We start from the raw sequence: 13,803 nt of genomic DNA, 5'->3' as shown, positions 1-13,803 counted from the left end.
ATTGAGAAAACCATTAGATTTTAGAAAATATACTTTTATTTCTACAATAGTGTATACAATTTTGCAAAATTCACTTCGTGTAGAAAGCGTTTTGCTAAAGGACTGAGTTTGTTTGAACAACTGCTTGTTTTGAGCAGGAAAATGAGTTTTGAAGTCTGTCTGTCTTAGGTCTTACTAGCAAAACAATTTTTCACCTGAGGTTAATTTAGTTCAAAGCAGATGTTTTGGTGACACTTGTAACTTTGGCAGCCAATAATTTGCAATGTTTTAGTAGCCAAATAACCTACAGTTTACAGTTTTTAAAACTGAAACTGAGGAGCAAACGTTCTACCAAATGAAATTTAACTCTATACTACCCATATATCAAACTGCTGCTTTGATGTAGCATCATCCATGGAAGAAAATATTACTGCCCTTACAGCTGCAAAACACAAGCTGGAAACAACCTTTCAGACCACTTCAAACTTGGGCCCTAAATAGTTGGTGGTTTGGAAAAAGAATATTTTCATTTGCAAATTTAAAGCAAAATTTTAGTTCTCCAAACATATTGTAGAAATATTTGAAAACTTTCTGGTGAGACTTTTTTTTTAATTTTATTTTTTGATCTTGAGCATTCGAGTAGGATAAGTAAATGGTCCAGTGGCTGTTTCCCAGTTCATCTGCAGCTGCAAAATTATTTTCTGTGCACATAGTGTAAAACTCCTTCCTAAATATGAGGTTTAGAGACCCTTTGGGAGTAATTAACTATAATGTAGAAGCAAATCTGGGTTCATTGTACACAGTGCTCATTTAAGAAATGTTTTTCTGCACAAAACCCATTAGCAAGTTTCCAAAACCTCCATGAATGTTAAACATTTTATAATAGGACTTATTTTACATAAAATTGAATGTAATTCCATAAATTACATTTAACTTTTGATCCCTGGATAGCGAATTGCTGAGTCACATGTCTGCTTAAAAATGTATCCCAGTGCTAAAATCTTGCTTTAAATATACATATATGTATTTATATATGTGTGTGTATATCATTACTATAACAACTTTATTTCTATACAGAAATATACTTGAGATATACTCTCTATAGTTGAGAGGGATATGCTCAAAAGAAATTGCCTACTATTTTATTCCATTCGTTGGTCTTGTTCCATAGACCATGTATTTTCTTGTGATTATCCTAAGTGCTTTCTTTTTTGAACTTTTATTTCTGCAGTTTTCCCTTTTCCTATCTGATCTGGTGGAAAGGGCTAGCAAAACTTCTGTTTTTATCTGCTGTGCAGCAGTGCCAATCAAAAATACCCCTGAAGGAGCAGAGATCCTGCAAGCTGCTTGGAGGAAACGTGGGCTGCAGCCCATGCGTGGGACCCGGCAGCTGCTCCTGGACGTGGTGGGATGGGGAAGACTGGAGAAGGGCAGAAACTCAGCTCCTTGAATGCTCCTCTTTTCTGGGTTTTATATCCCAGGCGTTTCTCCCTGTAAAACCCAACTAGGGTCTCTTAAGGGAAGGAGCTAAACATTAATATCAGAGAGTCTTCTCGGGCTTCATCTCAGAACATGCAGGATTCAGCCCAGCCCTTCCATTTAGGGGGATGGTTTCTGCTAGCTGCATTGACTGGAATTTCGTGCAGTTACTATTTTACACAGAGCCGGAGTATCTGTGAAGTGGCTATCAATTGAGACGTATTTAGCTCTTCAGACTTGCTTTTGCAGGTTGCACAAAACATTTAATTAGGGATAATCAGCTTTTAGCCAGCCGGAGCACACTGATGTGATTCTCTTCTTCTCCCTCCCCGTTGTAGACATCGTCTGTGTCCATAAGATAAATCCCTCGCAGTCGGGAGAAAGTCCTAAGCAGCAGGAAGAGGGAGACTACGGAGGCTGCTTGAAGGGGATGAAGAGCATTTGGGGTGTGCTGGGATTGCAGTGAAAAATACACTTTTCCTTTTCTTTTCAGGATGTTGGAGCTGGAAACCTGCCGGCGGTTGCAGCGTGTCCTTCTCAACGTTGCTGCTCAGCGCTCACCTTCCACGGCCCGAGCGGGAACTAGGCGAGCTCTGCGCTAACCTTGGGACGGTTTGGTCCACGATGGGAGGCCCAAAGATTTTCTGGCTCTGGTTTTGTGAAATTGGGCATCTGCCTTGGACCTGCCCTTTGAAAAAGGGGTCATCGCTGAGGCGCAGTTAAGAGACGGGAGACGTGGTCCCGGACCATGAGCGCTCTAAGCAGCACTGGAATATTGGTCAGCCTAACGACGGTGTCCGTTACGCTGGATTTTGGCTTGCATGGTGGTCTCATGGCTTGGTCCTTAAGCAGCAACTTGACTCTGAATCAGAGTTGGCCGACGTCTGATCCTCTTAACACCTCTGACAAGGGGGACGTCTCTCGCATGTCGGTGAGGGAGAAGAACTGGCCAGCCCTCCTGATCCTGGTTATCATCCTGCTCACCATCGGGGGCAACATACTGGTAATTATGGCCGTGTCCTTGGAGAAGAAGTTGCAGAACGCCACAAACTTCTTCCTGATGTCTTTGGCGGTGGCAGACATGCTGGTGGGTATCCTGGTCATGCCCGTGTCCCTCATTGCAGTCCTGTACGGTAAGTGGCTTCTCTCCTTATCGTGCTGTGCACCCCGGGAGCTCCTCTCCATGCCGTGAATAACCTGCAGACAGGTCTGGTGATGGGCTTAGTACTGAGACCACCCTGAGAACCCACAGTGGGGAGTTAGCTTGGTTGAACGGCCCCCAAATGAGCTGGGTTGGAGGAGCTGAGGGAGAAGTTGAGCAGTGTGGTTGCAAGTGGCCCCCTTTCCAAGGCTGGATCAGCCCTTAAACTCCCATTGGTATTAGCTTAGTCAAGAAAGGAGGTTGTGCTGGTAGGCTGCATGCTCAATCTTGGTGGTTCTTATTGCCTGGACTCACCTCATGCCTTTAGGTCATGTCACTTTTCCGTGCCTCAGTTTCCCTATCTCAAAACCAAGAGGGATGCGCCCATTTCCCAGCCCTTGGGGCTTCACGTGTTCGGGGTGAGTGTCCCTCACCGCGGCCCTGTCCCGCTGGCTGTCACCCATCCGTGTGGGATGTGCAGGATGTGTCACTCGCGGTGACGAGTTCCTGCAGCCCCTGGTGAGGACCCATCACACACATCCCTCCTCCTTGTCTCTGGTTTCTCAGCTTGGTGCTTGGACCCAGCATCTTTGGTCTGGCATCTGTGTCCCCTCCACCAGGTCTCTGCATGTGACACTGTGGACACAAGTCCTATCAGGCCCGTTTTCCAGCTCCTCTTTGAAAAGCATTTTCATATCGGTAATTCTTGGGGGGCAAACAATGCTGTTTACCTACAGATTGGGTTAGGAATCGGTTTTCTGTCTTAGAAGGTAAAAAGTAGGGGTGTTTATGTGACTTCTTCACTTGCCTAAAAGATTAACTCAGACAGAGATTCATTTCTTAAATTCACTGATGAAGCGTGCATAATTCCAGAGCTTATATAAGCTGCCTACAGTGAGCTAAATCAATATGTGATTTAGATAAACGAGTAGCTGTCGAGATCCTATGCATGAAGTGTTTTATTTCGAGTTGTCAGTATAGTTTCATCTCTAAATATTCTGCATATTACAACACGTGTATTTTATTTTTAGCATTTCACTCTGTTTCTCGGGAGCTCGGAAGGGAGCGTATAAATCCTGAATGATTTGATTGACCTGCGCTTGCATAAATTCTGGGTTAAAAAGGTGAATTTATGGAAGTGATGTTCCTTCATACATCTTTTCTGAATCTTTTGAAACTAATGGAAATGGATTTTCTCTTGTGCCTACAAAATGATCACTTAAGGTCGTGTAAAGGTGTAAAGCGTGCTGCATATTTAAGAGGCAAGTAAATATCATTGATCTGAAGAGGAATTGCAATTATTTCTTCCTCTGCTGCAGCCCCAGTGTTAGCGACCCAAACGCTCCTCTGCAGGCAGACTGCTTTTAAATAGATCTTTGGCAAAAGTTTTTATTTGGGAACACGCGTGGAAAAATGATGGAAAGACTGGGAGGAATGGGAATAGCTGGGGAGCCGTTTCCTCAGTGCGATGCTGGTCCCTGTGGTGCTGGGGAGGGAAATGCGGGCTGAATATTGACCCTTCTGCCAAATGCCACCACAGGCAAATAGGGATCCCGGCTGTGACGGGGAGGGAGCTGGTGCTTGGAGACGCGACTGTGAAATTTCAGTCATTTCTTTCTATTCTCTATAGTTTAACCTGGGAATTATGGTCATTCTATATAACGACAACCGGCATGTGCTGCGTGTGCCACAGAGCATTCCTCATGCAGGCAATCAGAAGGAACCTAAACAATACTTATATAAAATAGTAAATATGCGTGTGATTAAGTTACTTCTCAGTTTCCACATCAACGCTTTCTGGTCCAATGATAAATTCCAGCTTGCAGAGAAGATTCATTTCCTTAATTTTCGTCTAATGATGTAGATGAAGAACATTTCACTTCAAGCATAACCAGCAAATTGAATAGACATCCTCCACAAAGACAACTTTTTTTTTTCCCTTTTAAATTAAAAGAAGGAAAAATCAAGTTGTCAGTTAGTACCAGAACCCTGTTACAAAGGAAGTGATGGCAGGATGCATCATGCTGGATTTTTCACCAATTAGTCAGTGCTCTGACATATTTATAAATGAGTCTTTCTTAAATGACTTGGGCTAATAGATGAGTTGCATTTGACAGCTGAGAATGTTTTCCGTGGCATGTAACATCTAAAAAAAATTAAACAAATGACTTTGCTAATTAATAAACATGTATGAGGGAGAGTAAGTGAGAAATGAACACTGGTTTTAATCCCAAAGAAAAAATACTGGTGTGAGCTGAGAGGGCAGCAGCTGCTTTGCCTGCACTGGAGCTTTGAACGGGGTTACAGGCACTTTATATATATATATATATGTGTGTGTATATACGTATATATATATAGATAGGGGGAGCATATAGAGACAACTTTGCACTTGCTTGTTCTGTACCTGTGTCGACCAGAGAGACGGATTAATTTATAAGTAAAGGAATATTTCTTATAGCAGCCTTTCCTTTAGCACCTTGCTCAGTGCAATTAGCTGTAGGTACATTAATTGTGCTAATCCACTCGGGTTAATTAACGTCCTCCCACTTCTTGCAAACCACTGGGGCTTTCTTTTTATCAGGGTCTTACTTGGCTGGTGCAATGTATCCAACTGTCAATAGCCCTTTATTTCATGGGCACGACTTGTGCTTAAAGCCTGTCCCTGGCCCCACATCCATGCAGATATACATGTCTATATGTCTTGGATGTGTAAGACTCTCATTTATGTGCCTCAGGGCACATAAATATTTTAAGTATAAATAGATATTTATGTATTTATTATATATTAAAAATATAATATGCATCCCTGCTTTGGGAAAACTGCATTTCCGAAGCAGTTAAGGTGCACGTGAAAGGAGCTGATTTTTCAGAGCTCCTGCTGGGTCTCACTTCCCCAGGGACCGCAGAACTGCCCGGGTCTCCGAGCAGCCGCCGGCACCCCGAGCCGGGAGCGGCTCCGAAGGGAGCGCCGGGAGCTGCTGGGATGCGCTGCTGCCTTGGGAAGTGGCACCGAGAAGATTAATAAAGGGAGCATGGGAAGTATTTAAAACCACGGAATGGAACAAGCCTTGCAGTTGCAGAGAGCTGGAGCCTTCGAGGAACTGCAATGAGGATTTAAAAAAGGGGAATGGAAGCAGTGCGAATATGATAAACTATGGACTTACATGGGAGACCCTGGAGAACGAGGCTGGATCGTGGGAAGTGCCAGAGCAAAGATCCTTGTGTCTAATGTCCTGTCTCTGACCATGGCCAGAGCAGCGCGATGGGTTTCCCCGTGTCAGGGTCCCCAGGCTACAGAGAGGCTTTTTCAAGGGGGACTTTTCCGTTCCACGTGATATTTCCCAGGGTTTGGCTCGTGCCCTTGTGCATCACACACGTTACGGCCCTTGCTGTCCACCTGCCTCAAGGTTTTGCCTCACTCTTCTGCATGGGATATCCAGGATTGGACCTGGATGTGACATCCAGGCACGAGGAGTGGATGATCGCTTTGAAATTCCTCCTTACTGTGGCCTTAGCTACATCTTAGCTGCACCAGGCTCCACGTGGCAGTTGCATTATTTTTAAAAGCTATTTTTCATTTCTGTCAGTTTTAAATATTGAACCTGTTTCCACGGAGGGGCCATTTATTCCTGACCTAAAGAAAGGGCGAATGGAAACGCCAGGGCTCCTTGTACCACCTGCTATGTTAGGAGTTAAAAATGATTCCCGCTTCCTCATCTCCAACAGACTCATCATATTTTTTTTTTCAGTGTATTTTGTACAACTGAACGTTACAGGGAGGTTCATGTCCTTTTGCTGAGATGAGCTGAGCAGGACAGAATCAGGCCGTGGGGTCACTGCAGTTTTTGCAAGGTTTTCATTGTAGGAGTATCTCCCTGCGAGGGTTTCGGGCTGGAGGGGTGAGAGAACCCGTGCCTTGTAAAGCTGTTGAACAGAAAATTCCAAATTAATTAAATTAATTAAGTCTGTGAAATCTGAAAATGTGCTACCTGATTGTTCTATCGTTTTTCTGGATAATTAAAATACATATTAAACTGTTTTTGGGCATTTTAGTATCCTATTAAAAAATGCCTCTTTAGCTAATGTGATCGACAGGATGAAGCTACCGCATTCCCATGGCTGTTGGGAAGGAAACTGAGCACAGGGTGCCCTGCGCTACTGTCAGCTTCTGTTTTGCTGCCCAAAATTTAATTATGATTAAAGTTAAAATAAAAAGGATCTATCTAGCCTCCTGGGTACTCACTGTATCCTGCTGAACACTGGACCTCGATTGCAAAATATTTTGAGGCAGCCAAATATTCCTTTGCTGGATTTTCCACTTTCCATTTGCTATCCTGAAAGCTGCTCCATCTGCGTCAGTTTTTTTCTTTATTTCTGATCTCATCTGAGATTGTTTATACCATTTTTTCCCCTTTTTATGTTTTTTTATTAATATTTTTGGTTATATTTCCAATATGAGATTTAGCACGACAAAGGCTAGAATCGTGGTTGTTGCAGCAAGTGTTGTCATTTGGGTAGTGAAAAGCACTTTGAAATAAGACCATAGTGCTCGACGGTACTTCATGTTCATCTTCCTGCTGCTTTCATTAATGCAGAATTGTTTTTATAAATTGTCACAGGGATTTAACTTATTCCCATCTTTTGTTATTCTTTCTTATTATTTTGACATGTCTTTTATTGATGTCTTGTCTGAAAATCTCCTCAAAGTTTTTCTGCATTCCTTTGTTATGAGAGATGAGAAATCAAATGTGATATTTGCCGACTGGCTCCAGTACAGGCTGTATCCATTCGATTGGACATTTTTTAATCTAAATTTTTTTTCTGACTTTCCACTCGGTCATCTAAGAAGCAACCCCATCCTCAGGACATTCTCATCAGGGACTCTAGGGCAGTACTCCCCAGGGGCATAAATACTGTGTATAACATTTCCACGGATGCTTTCTTCTTTCTATCTGCCTGGATGTCATTTCTTGTTTCACTTCAAGAAAAGCAAATACAAGATACGTTGTAGCCTGATGGTGGACATAGAAAATCAAAAAGCCCATGGCTCAGACTGGGGTGTTTTGCTGTTGTTATTTTCCCCCACAAAGCATTCGGCAGTCCCAAGAGCAAGGACAATATTGGATGGACCACGAATAAATGGGACTGACCTCACATGGACACAAGTAAGTGAGAAAACGCGCTTAGGATACTGCTTGGTAGAGGGAGAAGGGTCTTAAACCTGGTTTTGTTTTGGGTAGAATAACTGCAGTGCCATGGCAAGAAGGTGTAGCAGCAAAGCTGGGATTTTGGTCTCGGAAGGGAAGAAATTGGATTATTTTTCTTGTCCAACTTGGCCTGCGCTGCTCCAGGTCTCTCTTTTTGAGACGAGGTGCTGGTTTGGGGTTCCCTGCTTGCACGTGGTGCATTTACAGGGAAGCAAGGCTGGAAAGGCTCTGCTGCCTCCTCGTTAGGAGAATGTGGTTTAAGTGAAGCTGAAGCATCGCTTTGAGCTGGGCTGGACCTCTGCAGGGCATCCCAGCCCAAAGCTGGGCACAGCAAGGAGGGCATTTAGCTCCCTGGGACGCAGTTTTGCATCGCTCCAAGGCAACGTCATCCTCCAGGATCTTTCTTTTAGCAGATAAAATTATAGCCAAATGTCCAGTGTTTGACCTGCCATCACTTCTTTGGGCAGGCAGTAATGTCCTCTATCAGTAACGGAGCTGTTTTTCCTGCGTTGGCTGTGGCTTCAGGGACAGATTTAGAAAACCTGTCACTTTTAATATAATAGAAACCAGCCCCATAAAAATTCAGATTCACTAAAACCTTGGCTTGTATTGTAAATGCCTCCTAAATAATTCGGTGGGACCCACAGTAAATCTGCTGCGTGGAAGCTCCGTCTCCCCTGGGACACATCCATCCCTCCCTGAGCAGGCTGGCACATCCATGGAGGGAAGCAGCACGACGGAGGCAGCAAGGATGAGAGGCAGGAATACACGGAGAGCTGGCGTGACTTGCTAGAAGCGTGCCCCAAATGTTGCTCCAAATTGTGTCCTCAGAGATCCTACACCCCACTTTTTATTATTATTATTATTATTTTTGCTAAAAGATGGCATGTAGCCAAAACTGCAACGCGGTGCAGGAGGATCTTCGTTTCTACAGCTCTTCTCCGGGGAAGCTGGAAGGGGGCCTGGGTTCCTGTCACTGCTGCTCAAGTGTTCTTGCTGTACGTGGGAGTTTGAGTCCCCGTTCCGCCCACTTGACAATGTTCTGTTGTGCAAAAATTAAGAATTTAGATAGTAACCTAAGCTCTGGAGTGTACCAAACTATGCTTCAAGCTGCAAAGTGGAACTTCTGTCTTCAAAATCATTGTGTTTTTTTTTTTTTTTTTTAATTTTTTTATTTTTTTTTAATTTTTTTTAACATAGCTCCATTCTTGCAAAAATGTTTGGAGGTTCTCATACTTATGCTTTCCGCTGCCAAATGAAAATGAATTTCCCACCCTGTATAATGCTGAGAAGCTCAACATCCTGCAGGAGGGCCCTGGTTTCTCATCTATCCCTTGGGCGTTGCTTGAGATTCCCTGCGTGCAGCCGGTTTCTCTGCGGTGAACGGAGGAGCCATAGCCTGAAGTCGTTTCCCAAACTGCCTGCCCCGTTTTGGGCCAGGACAACGTGTGGGAGCAACAAGGACTTGCCCCATGGTTGAGTGCCACCTGCCATCGGAGGGCATTGGGATGGCACGTTGCGTCCCCGTGCTGCTTTGTCCCCACTCCTGCAGTGACTCTTTGTGACAAAGCTCGAGTTTATGGGGCTCAGGAGGCCGATTTCTGCCATCAGATACAGATGCAGAACTGTCGCTAGTTAATTTTTACCACCTGCCTCTTTTCTTGTTATTTCTTTGCTCGGCGCTCACTATCCATCACTCGACACTGGTTCCTTCCTCCGTGTAGGCAGTGGTGGTTTTTTATTAGCCTCCCCGTGTTCGCTCCCATTGACAGGAGGAATCTTGTCCATATGTCACTGTAAGCAGAAAACGCTGGAGAATAATCCATGTTTTATATATCCCTTCCAGCTCCAAATCCATCTACACCGTGGTCTTGCTAGAAAATACACAGTGGTCCTATGCAAGAACTAGCCATGGAAAAAAGGAATTCCAACCCAGAAAGGTCCACCAGCCATCTCAGCAGGGAAGTTCCCTCTCCAAATGCTGCACACAGGACCAGGGGTGCCCTTCCTTCTTCGTTCTTCCCATTCCTGACAGCTGGAGAAAAAAGAAAAATATGCTAGATGATTTCAGTGGAGGAACTTCTACTTACAGCAGCTGAATGTATTGCCTTTTAGTTCAGTAATTTACCTGCAGGAGCAATGCTGCACCTAAGCAGGGAGCTAGTTTTCATATTTTAGACATAGAACTGAGCAGGCAAATCTTGCCCACCCAGCGTGGTTGCGAATTGCCCATCCAAAAGAAATCTCGTGTGCTCAGGGGTGATTCATCAGGGTGATTTTTGAGTAGTACACATTAAGTGCTGCTGTTTAATGCAAATAATGATTAGCTGCAATTATATTCTTAATTTCATCCTTTTGCAAAAATAATAAAAAAAAAAAAAGTTGGGAGATGCAGAGGGTTCCAAGAGCCTCAGCCTTGTTAAATCAGGTGCATTTACACCTCTGTGCAGCAGTTCCATGTGCAAGGTGTGCTGTGGCTGTTGTGGAAGGGGTTAAAGGCTGAGGTTAGTAGAGTGTGTGTAGTTACTGCTCTGGTTACATGAGCACCGACTGCAGTTTAAATACAGCAGCAGTTTTAATGCTGGCAGTGTGCTATTCTCATGCCCAATTTGCTTCCAGACCAGTGAAACGAAATGTACTTTAAAATGCATGATTTTTTGTTTACTTTTTATGACAGTAGCCTGTTAGCTCTGGTACTAGCTCCATAAGTGCGTTGCTTCCTTGTGATTAACTTTTATGACTTCAGTTGAAAAGAAATAAGAACTTACACGTGCTGCAGCAGACCAGAGATTGTTGTAAAACCATAACAAAAACAAAATTGTTTTATATAAGCTGAAAGACCTATGATGAACTGCTCCAGAAATAAGTTTGCTGCTTTATAAAGATACCAAGCAGATCACTGAAATTACAAGTAAAAGGAAGATGGTTGCTGCCTTTCTTGGAGGCTCCTTTAGCCTCCTCTGATCAGAAGGACCAAGGTGACCTGGATCAGGGACCGAGGGTGACAGGATGTTGGTTATAGGGGGAGAGCCCCTGTTGAAGCGTTCAACTTCTCCACAACATCTCGCCCTCAAGGGAGGGAGGGCTCTGCTTGCAGGCTGACATTTGCCTCCATTTGTTTTTATGAGGCTTGTGATTAAAATGGAAAAAAAAATACATAGTAAATTCCGTGGAACGCTGGAGAGAAAAACCTAGGAACTTCTCACAGACTTTATTGAAACATTAAGCCAGTTTAGGGATGTGAGAAGTATCATATTCTCCGTTTGGAAGCATCGAGCGTGGGTTTGGAAACGCGGAGATGACCACACCAGCCCAGCCTGAACTGTGCCAGGAGCGCGTTGCAGTGGCCCATCCCAAACACCCCATCTCAGGTATTACTTTTATTTCTCTTTTCTGTTGCCCATAAAAAAGCTCTCACTTCCCCTCCTGGAAGCTGTTTGAAGCCGATTCTAGCAACACTCTTTATGTACTCAACACCCGGGGTGCATTAGCTCATGCTGAGCACTTGCTATCGCTTCTCACTTGCCCCAGCAGAAGGAAACTGGGGCAAGGAACTGCATAGCAGCAGGAACTCCCAGCGCTTGCCAAGGGGTGGTTATAATTTCCAGGAACAGCTCTACTTGCAGCCTGTTGTAAGGATTAGCATATGGCTCCTTTTCCTGTGCTGTCTGCAGCTGCAGAGATTGGAGAACTTAAGGGGAAAAGGAGAAGGACTCCAAGGGTGGTCAGCTGCATTTCTGTGCTCTGCCTTGACTGAGCAGCATGCAATTGGAAAACTCATCCTTGTTCTGTATAGAACTCCTCAGTATATTGGTGCACAGCCTCTTATATTTATTTCTATTAAGACATGGTGCATGGGGGAGAATTCTGCGAAAATGAGCACAGTTTCTTTTCCTCGTAAGCTATTCCTGAGGTTCTCTATGTGACTGATACCAGGGTATCGTCTTTGCTTGCCTAATGGGCCCTCCTGTGTGGTGGCAACAGGCCAAGGCCCTGAGGAGCAGATTCCTGGAGCTTTTGGAGAGGATCCTGTAACCTGTCATGGGCCAACCCAGCTTTTGAGATCAAAAGCGAGGTAAAATCGCTGCCGTTATGCAAGCGAACACATACGTGAACAAATGATGGAAAGGATTAAAGAGGAAAGGTGAAGTCTCCAAAAAGTGCAGACACATAAATCAAATACACTAACCTTATATACTACCTTCAAATATGAACATTTCAGGATTGGGTCAGTTAACTTATAATTAATTCATGTTTTTTTTCTTCTACTTTCTCTCACATCTGCCTGTTGAATTGATATCATTAAATTCCACTCAGCTGATGGTCATTTTAGCATCTCTCTGCAATTCATGGAACATATCCCATGAAATTCAGGTTCTGCGGTTGCCTAATCCAGTCTTTGAAAGGTGCCCACGTGTCCTTGCAAGGACCTGCTGACAACCTGCTTCCGCTCTTGTGTTTTCTTGGCACGTGCTGGGAATGCAGCTGGGCTGGGATTCCCTGTGCTTGCACGCTGGTTAAGTGGGAATTGTGTTGATGGAAGTGGGGCCGTTGTGCTGATTTCTCTGCCTTGCACCAATTTACACATTACCACCTTGGTGTAAGGCAGCCCTGCTCCAACAGACAACCCAACAGTGGGTTGTCAGTGGCTTTCCTGCCAGGATTGCCATTAGGAATGCTAATGAGATGAAGGGAAGTTGTGGATGAGCGTGTCTCAGAGCTGGCGCCGTGATTTCCACCATGCGCTACGCCAACACTTTGGGTTCGTGCATTAGCTTTCAAACCTACACTCATGTCACAGAAACCCTTGCTGATCTTGCAGGAGCTCTGCTAAGCACAATATCTGCAGTGGGTTTAGTGAAGATCTCTCCTCCGGGACGGCAGCTCGGTTCCTAGATGAAAGCGGCTCAGGACTACAAAGTTCAAGCAGTAATCCATGGACACGAAACACCTTGTTCCTGCATCACTTCTTGGGTATGAGGATGTATGGGTGAGGCAGAGCAGTCGTTACAATTCTGTTGATTCTCTGCTACTTCTCAAGCACTCTGATTTCCATCCTTGTTGACACATTGGCAGCAAACTCTCTTCTCCAGCTGTGCAGGAGATATCAGGACAGACCAGCTTTTCCCCTGACCAATCCATTTCTACCTTTTGATGTATAAATATATATGTTTTTAGAGGATGATGTGTTTATTTGAGATTGGGATGTTGTGCTTGTCTTTATGAAAGTCTCTTTGCGTCCAAAATCAGGGGAATGGCAGCAGCTGTAGAAAAAGGTCATGGTTTTGTTGACATATGGAAATTGTATGACAGGCTTTTAGCGCACCTGCTCGGCACCCACTGGGATGCAGAAGGCTGTAAACATGTGTCTGACACCCGTGAAGACTGATAGCTATTTTTAGGTGGAGGCAGAGCTTCATAATAGCAGTTTCTTTGCATTGGTTCTGAATGGTAACTTCTCCCTCTGAAGTTTGAATCTTGAATTTGCTAGGTTAAACTTTGAATTTGCCAGGTAAGCATTTGCTGGTCTGAAATGACCCCAAAGATCAACTGTGTTTTTACATACCAAAAAACAAAAGGTGTGTATTTATTATTAAAGTCTAGCTCCATCCAAGCCATGCAACAGCAGAAAAAGTTGCTGTTGACAACCATAAACACTGGAAAAACAACCTCCAAGACCAAGCCCTTGAAATATATATTTTTACATCCTTCTTTATTGACTTTACATAATAATATTCCCAAGCATTTTCTAGACCGTATTGGGATATGTACCTGCTGTGCCTTGGGAGTAACTAGTTCTACTAGGATACCCATATTACTCATTTACATTTGTTAAATCTATAGCAAGACCTATTTTACTGTGCTTCGCTGTGTTATTAAGTTAACACATTATTTTATTATCATAGCTCTCCCTGGTTTTGATTTGTAATCAAATGCAACATTATATTGTATTAATAGCTGATACCATGATAGTGAAATAATGTTGCAACTGCTTAC

The 13,803-nt window shown here is 43.9% G+C and overlaps 1 protein-coding gene across 2 annotated transcripts in view; it reads left to right on the top strand.

The window, feature by feature from the left end:
* Nucleotides 1–1,997: 1,997 nt before the first annotated feature.
* Nucleotides 1,998–13,803, top strand: part of HTR2C (5-hydroxytryptamine receptor 2C) — a 29,584-nt gene continuing 17,778 nt past the window's right edge. For both annotated transcript variants that reach the window (XM_088538555.1, XM_088538554.1), the window contains exon 1: nucleotides 1,998–2,591. In XM_088538555.1, the coding sequence (XP_088394681.1) occupies nucleotides 2,207–2,591 (385 nt within the window). In that variant the 5' untranslated portion in view covers nucleotides 1,998–2,206. The remainder of the gene's footprint in view (nucleotides 2,592–13,803) is intronic.

The sequence above is a fragment of the Tinamus guttatus genome, unplaced genomic scaffold (assembly GCF_059628265.1).
Source record: "Tinamus guttatus ecotype Peru unplaced genomic scaffold, ASM5962826v1 Tinamus_guttatus_pri_ptg001087l, whole genome shotgun sequence".
Lineage (NCBI taxonomy): Eukaryota > Metazoa > Chordata > Aves > Tinamiformes > Tinamidae > Tinamus > Tinamus guttatus.
The sequence above is the reverse complement of the archived record's forward strand: the minus strand, read 5'-3'. Positions and strand labels throughout refer to the sequence as shown.